Source organism: Aspergillus affinis (genome assembly GCF_023601865.1).
Source record: "Aspergillus affinis strain CMG 70 chromosome Unknown NODE_16_length_405296_cov_86_143545, whole genome shotgun sequence".
NCBI classification, from domain to species: domain Eukaryota; kingdom Fungi; phylum Ascomycota; class Eurotiomycetes; order Eurotiales; family Aspergillaceae; genus Aspergillus; species Aspergillus affinis.
The window spans coordinates 175073-186490 of record NW_026515797.1 but is presented as its reverse complement, the minus strand read 5'-3'; the positions used below and the strand labels follow the sequence as shown (position 1 = coordinate 186490).

Sequence of the window (11418 nt, the reverse complement as noted above, 5' to 3'; positions counted from 1 at the left end):
ATGTTGACGCTGTTGACTTGATCTTTCTCTTCTATACTAGCTTATCGGGTGGACTTCCCTTTCCGGCCATCAGGACTGGTTCCCCTCTTTTCCCTTTCTTTTCTCCCCTTGGGCCCTCGCCGATCTTTTCTCTCAACTTCTTTCTTCTTTCATCTCATCTCCACTCACAGGCATCTCTTATTGCCATCCAATAGCACAATAACCTCCCCATCCTATCTTCTGACTCCTACTAGGCACCATCGTTATGCATCTCACGAACCAGGATCTCCCAAAGCTTGTTCTGGAAGGAACCCCTCGAGAGGTATGTTTTCTATCTTTTCATATCTCTATTCTATCTCATGTACTGATTGCGTGGCCAGATTGGGCTCCAGCATGGCCGTCAGCTCCGCCAGCAAATTCACAGTCAGCTGGCCCTTTACGAGGAGATGTTCAAGCACACAGCAAATATGTCCTGGGATTCGGTCCGAGAGCTGGCCCAGGAATTTCGCGCGGTCTCGGAGCAAAAGACTCCTGCAGTCTTTGCTGAAATGCAGGGAATCGCGGACGCGTCGGGCCGGGATATCCTGGATATCGTAGCGTTGAACTGTCGCAGCGAGATTGCCATGGGCTGTTTCTCCGACGGGTGCACGAGTATTTCGTGGAAGAAGAGGGATGATGCCCGCATTCTGGGGCAAAACTGGGATTGGACCAACCTGGTGAAGGAGAATCTGGCCCTGGTGTCCATCGAACAGGTCGGCAAGCCGAGGATTCATATGGTTACCGAGGTAAATGATCTACGAAGGAAGGGAGCTTCTTTAAAGATGGTCTCTATGTTCACTAACTAGTTACTTTCAGGCCGGCATCATAGGGAAGATCGGATTCAATAGTGCCGGCGTCGGCGTCTGTCTCAACGCCATCAAGGCTCATCCCTGCATCAGCTCCAAGGTGCCCATCCATTTGGCGCTCCGTCTCTGCCTGGAGAGTCAATCGGTGGAAGAAGCTGTGCAAGCTGTCGCGTCTCTTGGAGGAATAGCCTGCAGCGCACACATCTTGATCGCTGACAGCGCCACGTCCCTAGGCCTGGAACTTTCACCGCTGGGGGACGTGCATCTGAAGGAAAATGAACATGGGATCATCACCCACACCAACCACTTCCTGGAGAATCGTCATGTAGTCGAGCCAGTGTGGATACCAAGCTCGCCCTATAGACTGGAACGCATTAACCAACTGACAAGTGAGCTGGTTCGGAACGGGCTGCACGGAGACAGCGTCACGCCCGCCCTGCTGCGAGAGACCATATTCTCCGATACTTGCAATGCGCCAAATTCCATATGTGCCCGTAAAGGGGACCCGAACCGTCACTGGACGGTCCGGAGTACTACCCTGTTTAATATCGTTATGAATTTGGACGCCCGTTGTCCAGAGGCAGAACTTGTTATCGGCCAACCGGGCACCGGCACGGAAAGCTCCGTTATCAAAATCCCTTGGGAATAAAGACGGACTTTCGTCGATGCGATTCCGACCAGTCACTGCTGGTCTCTATAGACATCCATTAAAGAGTTCCAGAGCAATAACAATGGAACCGGATTTCTAAATGAAAACAAAGACCAGACATGGCTTTCAATGGGAAAAACATGTCCAAAGTAGATTTACACAAAACTTCCCGGATAACCGACACAAACAAAGTCATGGACACAAAGAAAACCAAACTTGAGAAGATCTGGATAATAAATTTGTCCCCATCAGTATATGAACCCCAATGCTAAGCCTCATTAGGTGTGGATTTCCCCGTACTATCTTCAACTATATACCCAAATCGTCTTCTATATACAAACCCGCATCCTTATATATTTCAAAAACACCAAAAAACCTTCTCGAACGGCTATCACGAAGCATCTACCATCAACAACCCGTCCAAGTGATTCCCAGAGAGACCGGAAAGATTGAAGATGTCCGCCGTCACCATGGAAAACATGGTGATGTCCATCGAGATTGACGTCCCGGTCGATGACGATCTATCCCAGGCGGACTTCTCTTCCGACGAAAGCGACATGAATTCGAGCTCCGACGAGGACGAGGACACTTATGAGTCCGACAACGAGCTCGAGAAGGTGCGATGTCACAGATGCGGGGACTTGTTTCTCGTTAACTTCTATAGGCCAAGGCGCCGATGTGGATGTTGTGCTCAGCGCAACTATCTTTGCAAGAGTTGCTTGGGATGATTTCTTTGCTGTTTTGCTGTTTTGCTGTTTTGCTGTCCCCGCGTATAGAATGAGAAGTGGAGAAGTGATATATATATACTAGTGAAGATTGTGTCAAGAATAGAGAATACATCATAGCGTTGCATTCCCTGATATCCCTGTCATCCATGATTAATACTCCGAGTGTAGATAACGGTGGATCTCGTAGAAGCGGTTCCGTCATCGTAGTCATCCCTCCCGCAGCTTCGGGCGACCCCACCGACATTGGCAATCCGAACCATCAAAGTCGTCATTGGTCCTCTTTATCGCCTGCTCGTCCTTCTTCTTCTTTTACCTTCCTTTCATCTCTCTTTCTTGCATCTCTCTCTGCTCATTTATCTTCCTCACGATGGCTTCAGCAACAGGAATTCCACAGGATCACCCCCAGACCATCGACGCTCGAGAGGACGAGCCCCTCTTGGGGGGACCTGGACAAGCCGTCCAGAAAGAGACCGACTCTATCTTCTATAACCTGTTCACCGGTAAGTTGGTCTGGTGCCCACGACTGTGTAACCAATTGTCTGACAATTCGTGTTATAGGAACGGCCACGGTAGCTCAATTTGGCATCTGGATTGTAAGTCTTCCATCAACCTCCGCCAGCTGGTTGAATAAAAGAATGCATCACTGACTGTCCATTGTTAGCTGACCATCTTAATCTGGTCTGGCATCTTCAATCACGACTTGATCCTATTTTCTGCTCATCCGGTCAGTTTGATCATTTACAATTCACCCCTGTCATCTGAACATCATATAATCTAACGATTCTCAGCTCCTCAATTCATCTGCTCTCCTCCTGCAAGTCCAAGCAGCTCTGATTCTCCAACCCACCGCAACCCCCCAGCAGAAGCTCCAGGGAACGCGTATCCATTACATTCTCCAATCATTGAGTCTCGCCGCGTTTATCTCCGCCTTTGTGGTCATTGAAGTCAACAAGGGCAACCATGCGCGGTTCACATCGCCCCACGGCGTGCTGGGCTTAATCACTTACTCGCTCATCATCCTGCAGGCGCTTGGTGGTGTCGTTCAGTACTTCCTCCCTAGTTTGGTTCTGGGAGGTGCCAACCGCGGCAAGCATTTTTACAAGTACCACCGTGCATCCGGATATGTGCTGCTGCTGCTGGAATTGGCGACCATTGCTGCGGCTACGCGGACAACCTTCAATCTGACCTTGTTGGCTATTCCTCTGTGGGCTGTTCTGGTGGCTGCCGTGGTGGTGGTTGCGGGCGTTGGAGCCAGGATTAAGAAACATAAGCTGGGACTATAAATACGACTATGATGCTTCGCAGAATGTGATGACTCGATTGAACGTTTTTGTATCGATTCTCTTTGTTCTTTCTTGTTGGGTTTGGTTCATGACTTTTAACGGCAACAATGACTAGTAAACGATTTTAGGGTTAGATGATAGGTCTAGCAGGAACAATGATAACGACAGTGATGATAATGTCTGATAGTTGGAAACAGAATGATGTAATGCAACTCACTTTTATAGTCCCTCGGCTAGATAAACCCCCCAAACCTCTGAGATCGTGGGAATCGCCTCTGGTTGCGACTTGCATTTGACACCTGAGGCATCAGAACAAACGGGCAAAGCGGGACTTCCTTTCTTTCCATCGAACCACCCGCTCGCTTCCTTTTGCTTTCTCTCGCTCTTCACTTGACCTCCGCCCTCTCTTATTCCATCCCTCCCTCAATGGCGTCCGTTCGGACACCCTATGTCTGCCTCAATTGCAGGCTGACCGGTCCCCTTCTTCGCCGTCCCTTTTCCGTCTCTGCTCGTCGCCGCGATACTCTTCGACCCGCGACCGCTCCGAAGCCCACCCCCGACGTCAAGCACATCCGCCAGAATGCCGAGCTTTACTCTAAGAATTCCGTCGAACGAAACTATCCATCGCATGCGGACTATCCCTTCCAGATCCAGCGACTATCAGAGGAGACTCGCCAACTAGACAATGACCTCAAAACGCCCAGATCCCGCGTCAAACAGCTCGAGAAGACCATCGCGCAACTCGCGCGTCAGGATGGACAACCCGATGACAACGAGAAAGAGCTGGCGGCTCTCCGATCAGAGGCCCAGCAACTGAAGGACCAGTCGCAGGCCATGATGACTCGCAAAACCGCCTGCTCCGACGAAATCCATCGCCTAGCCTTATCCCTCCCCAACCTCTCCTCCGCCGACACCCCCGTCGGCCACGACGCTCAGCTCGTCGAGTACATCAACTTCGACCCTCAATCGCCGCCGTCGTGGGTCACTCACCCGAACCCCAGCGCCCGCTCGCACGTCGCTATCGGCACCTCCCTCGGCCTCCTCGACTTCACCAGCTCCGCCACCACCACCGGCTGGGGCTGGTACTTCCTCACCAACGAGGGCGCGCTGCTCGAACAGGCCCTGATCCAGTACGCCCTCAGCGTCGCCCGCACCCACGGCTGGAAGCCCGTCTCCCCACCCTCCATCGTCTACTCCTACATCGCCGAGGCCTGCGGCTTCCAGCCGCGCGACCAGCACAATGAGCAACAGATCTGGTCCATCGCGCAGTCCGGCAAAGACAAGTCCAAACCCACGCGCTCCCTCGCCGCGACCGCCGAAATCCCGCTCGCCGCCATGTACGCCGGCCGCGACATCGACGCCGCCGACCTCCCCGTCAAACTTGTCGGCCCTAGTCGCTGCTACCGCGCCGAGGCCGGCTCCCGCGGCGTCGACACGAAGGGCCTCTACCGCGTGCACGAATTCACCAAGGTCGAGATGTTCGGCTGGGCCGATACCTCCCCCTCCTCGTCTCCTTCTACCACCCCTTCCTCAGACGACCTCTTCCACGAGCTCCTCGCCATCCAAACCCACATCCTCACCTCCCTGGGTCTCCCCTGCCGCGTCCTCGAAATGCCCACCACTGACCTGGGCGCCAGCGCCAGCCGCAAGCGCGACATCGAAGCCCTCTTCCCGTCCCGTCTGCGCGCCTCGCCGTCGGATCCTGCCTCCGCGCTCGAATCCGCCTGGGGCGAAGTCACCTCCGCGTCTATCTGCACGGACTACCAGAGCCGACGACTCGGGACGCGCGCGCGCGGCGGGAAAGTCAAGGAGTCGCGGTTCCCGCATACGGTGAATGGAACGGCGATGGCGGTGCCGAGGGTGTTGGCTGCTATTTTGGAGAATGGGTGGGATGAGGATCGGAAGGTCGTGGTTGTGCCAGAGGTGTTGAGGAATTATATGGGTGGGTTGGAGGTGATTGGAGAGCAGGGGAAGTAGGGTTGGGGAAGAGAGAAGGAATTTTGTGGTATGAATACGCTGTAGATGTATAGATAGATATCTTGTTGAAATATTTGTATACTAGGTACTTACTTCGTTTTGAAACTAGCATGGCTATGATGATTCATTCCACTATCTATAGTTACTTAGCACAAGGTAGTCAGGGAAAGAAAGCTGGATTAAAGCGGGCAAAAATGATACATCAAACATAGCTACACACTTCAGCGCAAAGACCCCACAGAACCGAGCACTATTCATTCATTGTCTCGATCGATTGAAATGTACAAGTTAATCTAACTTATAGAGAGAGAGAGAGAGAGAGAGAGAGAGAGAGCACCCGACCCGGAGTTCATACAATAGAGTAGCGTCGAATAGAGAAATTGAATTGATTGAAAGAAACCCACCCCCAAAGAAGAGGATAAGAAAGAAGAAAGAAGAAACACCAAGCAGAAAAGGTTAGTAAGTAGCATCGTAAATTCATAACACGTGACAAGGTAGTAAGAGGACATCAGATCATAAAACAATCGTGTATCAAAGATCACATCATGGGAGGGGACCGAAAATAGAAAAATGGTGTCTTGTCTTCTGCTTTCAGAGCAAGAAGAAAGGCAAGAAGAAATACTTCGTCAACATTGAAAACGTCACAAATCAAACATTCAAAATAAGAGGGATTGGGGCGGAGGAGAGATGAAGAAAAGATAGAGGGAAGAAAAAAAGAAGAATTAAATCATCAGTGGGTATCGACAGTTCGTAAAGAAAACAAAATTGGACTCGTTAAAATCTTGGCTTCGTCGGTATCGTTTTATCAAGGTTTTCATTCCCATGGGACATCGGCATTCTCGACTTTGATGCACGTCAGATAGGGAAGGCCGGCGTCGCTCATTTCAGCACTCTTCAGATCCAGTTCGAGGAAATTTCGCATGAGAGGTTTCACAATCTCGCGAGCTAACCGTTTGATCTCGTCCATTTTGCGCTCAAATCTTTTCAGGACGTCCCGGGAGTACAATGACTCTGTAGACGGGGTTGGGTGCACTTTGAGGAATTTCTTGAGCTCGTCATGCGTTAGATAAGCTTGCGAGGACGAGGAGCCGATCAGACGGTACACCTGCGCCGAGGACATTGGAGGAGTGGATGCGGAAGATTTCGAAGGGCCTGACGAGGAGTCTTGGCCGCGATGATGTCCGGTCGGCTGCGACGAGCGACTGGGATGGTTGCTGGGGTTCGAGGAATTGTTCTTGAGGATCGGCGTCGGAGGTGGCGTTGTGCTGTCCACCAGCCATTGTCGGAACAGAGAGATTGCGAGCCAGTCGAGGTATGCGTTCGTGGGACTAACTCGTTCGCCACGAGATGTGGTAAGGGATAGTCGCAGCAGCTTAGAGTCGACGCGCGCCTTCATAAACTCCAGATCCTCCACCTTGTCCTCGATGATGTCCAGCACGGTGTCCGGGAGAGGCGAGTACGGGCCGTTGCGCAAATGGGGCAGTCCCACCGGCCATTGTCCGACAACGTGGATCAGGGCTTCCGAGTAGATGACCCGGCTTCGCGCCAGGAATCCCAATTTGAGGTAGCTCGGTGGGTACTTAGCGATCTGCTTGAATAGCCGGGAGCCAAAGCCTAATAGATGGTGGTCGACTCGCGGTCCAGTGACTGGCAACGCGTCATACATGTCAGCTAATGCCAACAGTGCCCTACACTCGGCGTACGCGGTCGCGATGTTCACGCTATTGAGCTGCGGGGGAAAGTTGTAGAATAAGCGAAAGAGATTATCATAATCACGGACGATGGGATCCATCGTCGCGTTCGTCCCTGTCCCCCGGTGAGGCAGGTTCACTACCGACTGCATCCCCGCCAGATTCGCCATGGAGCGAACGAAACCCGCATGGGCACCAGATGGTTTGGTCGTCGCCGGAGGGTATTGGCCCGCGTCGTTCCCGAACGCACTGGAAAAGCTAGGTGGCTAGTCACGGTCATAAAGTGAGAAAGTGGATCGAACGGATGGACCAATAAGTCACACCAACCTTTTGGACCAAAATCGGTTCCTCGTCCTCCGCCTTGCCCTCCCAGTCCAACTCATACCGCCATCGTCTCTTCTCGGGCGCCCACGATGTTTGTCCCGCATCGGACTGGGCCAGGGTCGAGCCGTTAGAAAGGGATGAATTATCTTCGCTGATCCGCGAGAGGACGGCGGGATCCGGATTTGTTGGTCGCGCGACGGTTTGTCCTGACCACTCCTCGCGGGTGCTCGCTTCGAAAAACCCCGAGCATTGCGCCAATATCAACCCGTGTAGAAGATACCGCTTCTCCTGGGCACCCGCACGAATCACAATCTCCACATCGCCTGTGTGCGTGAAAATGGGGAAATCGTTTTGGGGCTGGTGAGTGAGACCCCCATGGTGAGAACGGCTCGAGCGATGTCGCCGGCTGGAGTGAGAATGGCGCGACAAAGACGAGGGAGCGCTCGGCATGGGGATAGACCGATCGAGGATCTGGGCCTGGGAAACCATTTCGTGGCCGGTGACGGGATTCGTGGTAACAGTGGGAGACTTCGTTGTCATGGTCAGGCGAGGCGCTGAGTAAATGCGCGGGGACAGGGCGCCAGGGTGAGTGCGGGTATGGAAGGCTTCATCCAAGAGATGTGTTCCAGCGCACGTCGAGGTGTATTGAGGTTATTCCGTCGGTCAAAAAAAAACAATGAAATGCAAGGAATGGGTTGCACAAAGCCACCGAGCGCGCAGAACCACCGGCGGCTGAAACCCCGCGGCGATAGGCAAAATGCAGGCAAATCGACCGGCGTGGGTTGGGAGACGTGGGAGACCCTCCCAATCGAGGCGATAGGAGTCGACGGTTCGAGGGGTGTTGTTTCAGATACCGTCGGAAAGAAAGGCGCACAGCAAACAAGGTCGAGAAAGCGAGCGAGAAGGAGGGAAAGGGAACAGAAGGCTGAAACCTGATATGATAGGACAGGATCCACTACTGGATGCAGCCAAGTCCAGTCGAACTAAGCCATTCTCCATAAACAAATAAACAAATCAAGAAGAGCCGGGATGGAGAAGCGATGAAAACAGAGGGGATGGGGTTCTAGAAGGAAAGAAGATCCACGTAGTTCGGATCGAGATGAATGCTGTCTTCTGTTCTGGATGGAATTGCTTGTCTGTGGTCGAGATCCAGTGCCCCCTTCGAGATGGAGTTGGAAGATCGAGAGAATCAACAGAGAAGAGCAAAGACATAAGGGCATAATTAGTCATTCGTGCACAACCCCGGGCATCACGTGTGGGACCCGATCAGTCCCCGCCGAACGAAAAGATTGGAGATGATTTTATGCTGTCTTCTTCAACTCCAACGTCATTCCTTCGGTCATTCCCTCCTGACGTCCGGTTGTCCTTTTGACGCCCTCCGCCCTCTCTCGGTCACCGCAAGCCATGCCTAGATCCTACCGTCAAGCCCTCCGAACGTCCAACTGGTCTTGACCCGCGCACCTCTCTCGTCAAGGATAATGGCCAGTGCCATGCTCGAAACCTTGTCGCGAGTTGTAATTTGGCTCTTTCGGATTCAATTCCGATATATCACCGTTGATCCCACTGAATAGGCGTCATGACAAAAGGCTGCTACACCTGCCGTCGCCGACGCATCATCTGCGACAATGGCCTCCCCACGTGTCGAAAGTGCCGGGATGCGGGGAAAGAATGTCTGGGGTACCAGAAACCCCTTGTCTGGGTCAAGGGAGGTGTAGCTAGTCGAGGAAAGATGATGGGTCGCAGCTTTGACGACGCCATTTCGAACCCCTCGGGGAACCAGAGCGAGTCGACCAGCGCCTTGCCGAACAACGGCCTGTCGACGTCAGCATCGGATGCCATCTCCGCACCGACTCCCAACCGGACGGGGCCTGAATCGACACGGGATACATCGGATATTGCGCAGGAGGAAAAGAAGCAGAAACGTATTACTCCCAAGAGAGTGAACGCGAGAGTCGACTCTTTCCCGGCGCCCAGGGCTCTGGTAGATCCGCTGTTCCAAGATCTAAGTCCTTTGACCAGATTCTACATCTCTCACTGTGAGTAGTCGTATGCAACTATCTCCTTGCGATTGTGTCTAAAAGTGCTCTCTCAAAGTCAACCAGCATCTTGTCGGTTATCTCGCGCTGTATTCCCATGTGAACAACCCATTCCGTCAACTCACTCCCTTAGTCGGAGAATCCCCCGTTCTCGCCCACGCGCTGGCTGCGACGGGCGCATTACACTATGCAATCGTCGCAAATTATGATTTCTCGCCTACGCCATGGTCTAACGGTGGAGCCGCGTTGACGGAGACTCGTCTGTCTCCAGAAGATGTTGAAAAAGCCGTGGTTAGTTCCATGTGCCGGCGACCAGCTTCAAAGACCTACGAGCACTTCCTCGGATTCAAGCAACGCACCCTCCACCAACTATCGCAGGATCTGCATGACCCTTCCAAACGCACAGATAACCGGACGTTGGCGACGATCATGATCCTAGCGCTTATGGATGCTATTGAGTCCGGGGACGGCGCCTGGAAATATCACCTCGAGGGTGCCAAACAATTGCTATCAAGTCGAGGCTCAGAGAATAACCCCCTTGCCAAACAAAGCATGACCGATTCGCTCGACACCTTTGCCATCGACGGTTGTCTCCTGTAAGTCACCTTCAAAACTGTTCTCATGCGACGATCATCCAGCTAACTTACCCTCCCTCAGGATCCAGCTGATGGGCTCTACCCTCGCCCGACCAGGCTCCCTCACGAAGCCCTTCTACTCCTCAGACATGGGCGCCGGCGTTCTCAAACGTCTCGAAGAAACCTCCTGGGTCGGCTGCCCCGCCTACCTCCTCGAAGTCATTTTCATCGTCCACGCCGGCTGGTGCTCGGACCCAGACACCGACTCCACGGCCCACCACCCCACCCTGAATTTCCCCTCGGCCTTCCTCCCAGAAGACTCCAACCCATTCCAATCCCCCGGCGCCCTCCTCCGACACATCCAAGCCTTCGACCCCGTCGCCTGGGCCCAAGCCATGCAATCCTGCCTCTACCTCCCCGACCAGACCATGCGCATCGCCCTGGCCAGCGTCTACCGCGCCTCTGTCTACCTCTACGCCAGCCGTGTGCTCTCCCGCCCTCGCGCCGGCGCCGCCATGTCCAACAGCTTCGGCCTGCCCCCGGACCACAGCGCTGTCGCTAATCGCCTCATTCGCGAAATCGCCCTAATCCCGGTCTCCGACCCGCATTTCAAATGCCTCATCTGGCCGTCCTTCATCGCCGGTGCCGAATGCCGCGATCCCGCGCAACGTCCCATCCTCCTGCAAACCCTCAGCACTCTTTACTACGACATCACGAGCGTCAACGTCCGCAACGCCGCTTGGGTCCTCAGTTTGATGTGGCGGAAACGGGACGCGAAAAGACAAGAGGCGTCTGGCCAGTCCCCCTCTTCTCCTCACTCTACCTCTCCCTCTTCTGCCTCCTCCCCTGTTTCTCCTATCTCGATGACCACGGCGGCATTCACCCCGCCCGACACGTCTTCCGGGTCCTCAATAGTCACTGATACCACTTACGACGATGATGATTTCGATTGGATCCAGGAATTGGATAATTCGAGGATTGATTGGTTATTTATATAATAACTCCTCCTCTCTCCTCTTTTATTTTGACCTCTCTGCTGGTCACGGGAATGAAGTGGCTAGGTATGGCAGTGAATGTTAAAATCCATATATATGTATATAGTTACAGTTATCTAATGAATAATAGTAAACGATAAATACTTATTAAATGATAATGTGAGTGCTATGTTCAAGAAGCCTGATGCCAATGCAATAGAAAAGAAAAGGCCCTGTAGGTCTGTAAGTAACAACGTAGGTGAATAAGGCTGTCTGTCTGTCTGTCTGTCTTCCAATTCCAATGCAAGATACATACATGTAGGGGACGGTCTGTGCCAATGTAGAAAGTAGCTGTAC

The 11418-nt window shown here is 53.0% G+C and overlaps 5 protein-coding genes across 5 annotated transcripts; 4 read left to right on the top strand and 1 right to left on the bottom strand.

Moving 5' to 3' along the window:
* Positions 1-244: 244 nt before the first annotated feature.
* On the top strand, positions 245-1473 carry KD926_003047 (putative acyl-CoA:6-aminopenicillanic-acid-acyltransferase; the record flags this gene model as incomplete). The annotated part of the gene is made up of 3 exons (XM_053097330.1): positions 245-301; positions 360-764; positions 835-1473. 3 exons carry the CDS (start codon positions 245-247, stop codon positions 1471-1473), a joined length of 1101 nt encoding a protein of 366 aa, XP_052958678.1.
* A 455-nt stretch (positions 1474-1928) lies between these two features.
* On the top strand, positions 1929-3484 carry KD926_003046 (cytochrome b561 domain-containing protein; the record flags this gene model as incomplete). Its single annotated transcript, XM_053097329.1, has 5 exons — positions 1929-2090; positions 2596-2701; positions 2760-2794; positions 2863-2925; positions 2990-3484. The coding sequence occupies 5 exons, from the start codon at positions 1929-1931 to the stop codon at positions 3482-3484; spliced, it is 861 nt and encodes a 286-aa protein (XP_052958677.1).
* A 426-nt stretch (positions 3485-3910) lies between these two features.
* On the top strand, positions 3911-5461 carry KD926_003045 (putative serine--tRNA ligase DIA4; the record flags this gene model as incomplete). The annotated part of the gene is made up of 1 exon (XM_053097328.1): positions 3911-5461. The coding sequence occupies one exon, from the start codon at positions 3911-3913 to the stop codon at positions 5459-5461; it is 1551 nt and encodes a 516-aa protein (XP_052958676.1).
* Positions 5462-6275: 814 nt separating this feature from the next.
* Positions 6276-8016, bottom strand: KD926_003044 (uncharacterized protein; the record flags this gene model as incomplete). The annotated part of the gene is made up of 2 exons (XM_053097327.1): positions 6276-7418; positions 7480-8016. The coding sequence occupies 2 exons, from the start codon at positions 8014-8016 to the stop codon at positions 6276-6278; spliced, it is 1680 nt and encodes a 559-aa protein (XP_052958675.1).
* A 1036-nt stretch (positions 8017-9052) lies between these two features.
* Positions 9053-11085, top strand: KD926_003043 (Zn(II)2Cys6 transcription factor; the record flags this gene model as incomplete). Its single annotated transcript, XM_053097326.1, has 3 exons — positions 9053-9512; positions 9571-10108; positions 10170-11085. 3 exons carry the CDS (start codon positions 9053-9055, stop codon positions 11083-11085), a joined length of 1914 nt encoding a protein of 637 aa, XP_052958674.1.
* Positions 11086-11418: the final 333 nt, after the last annotated feature.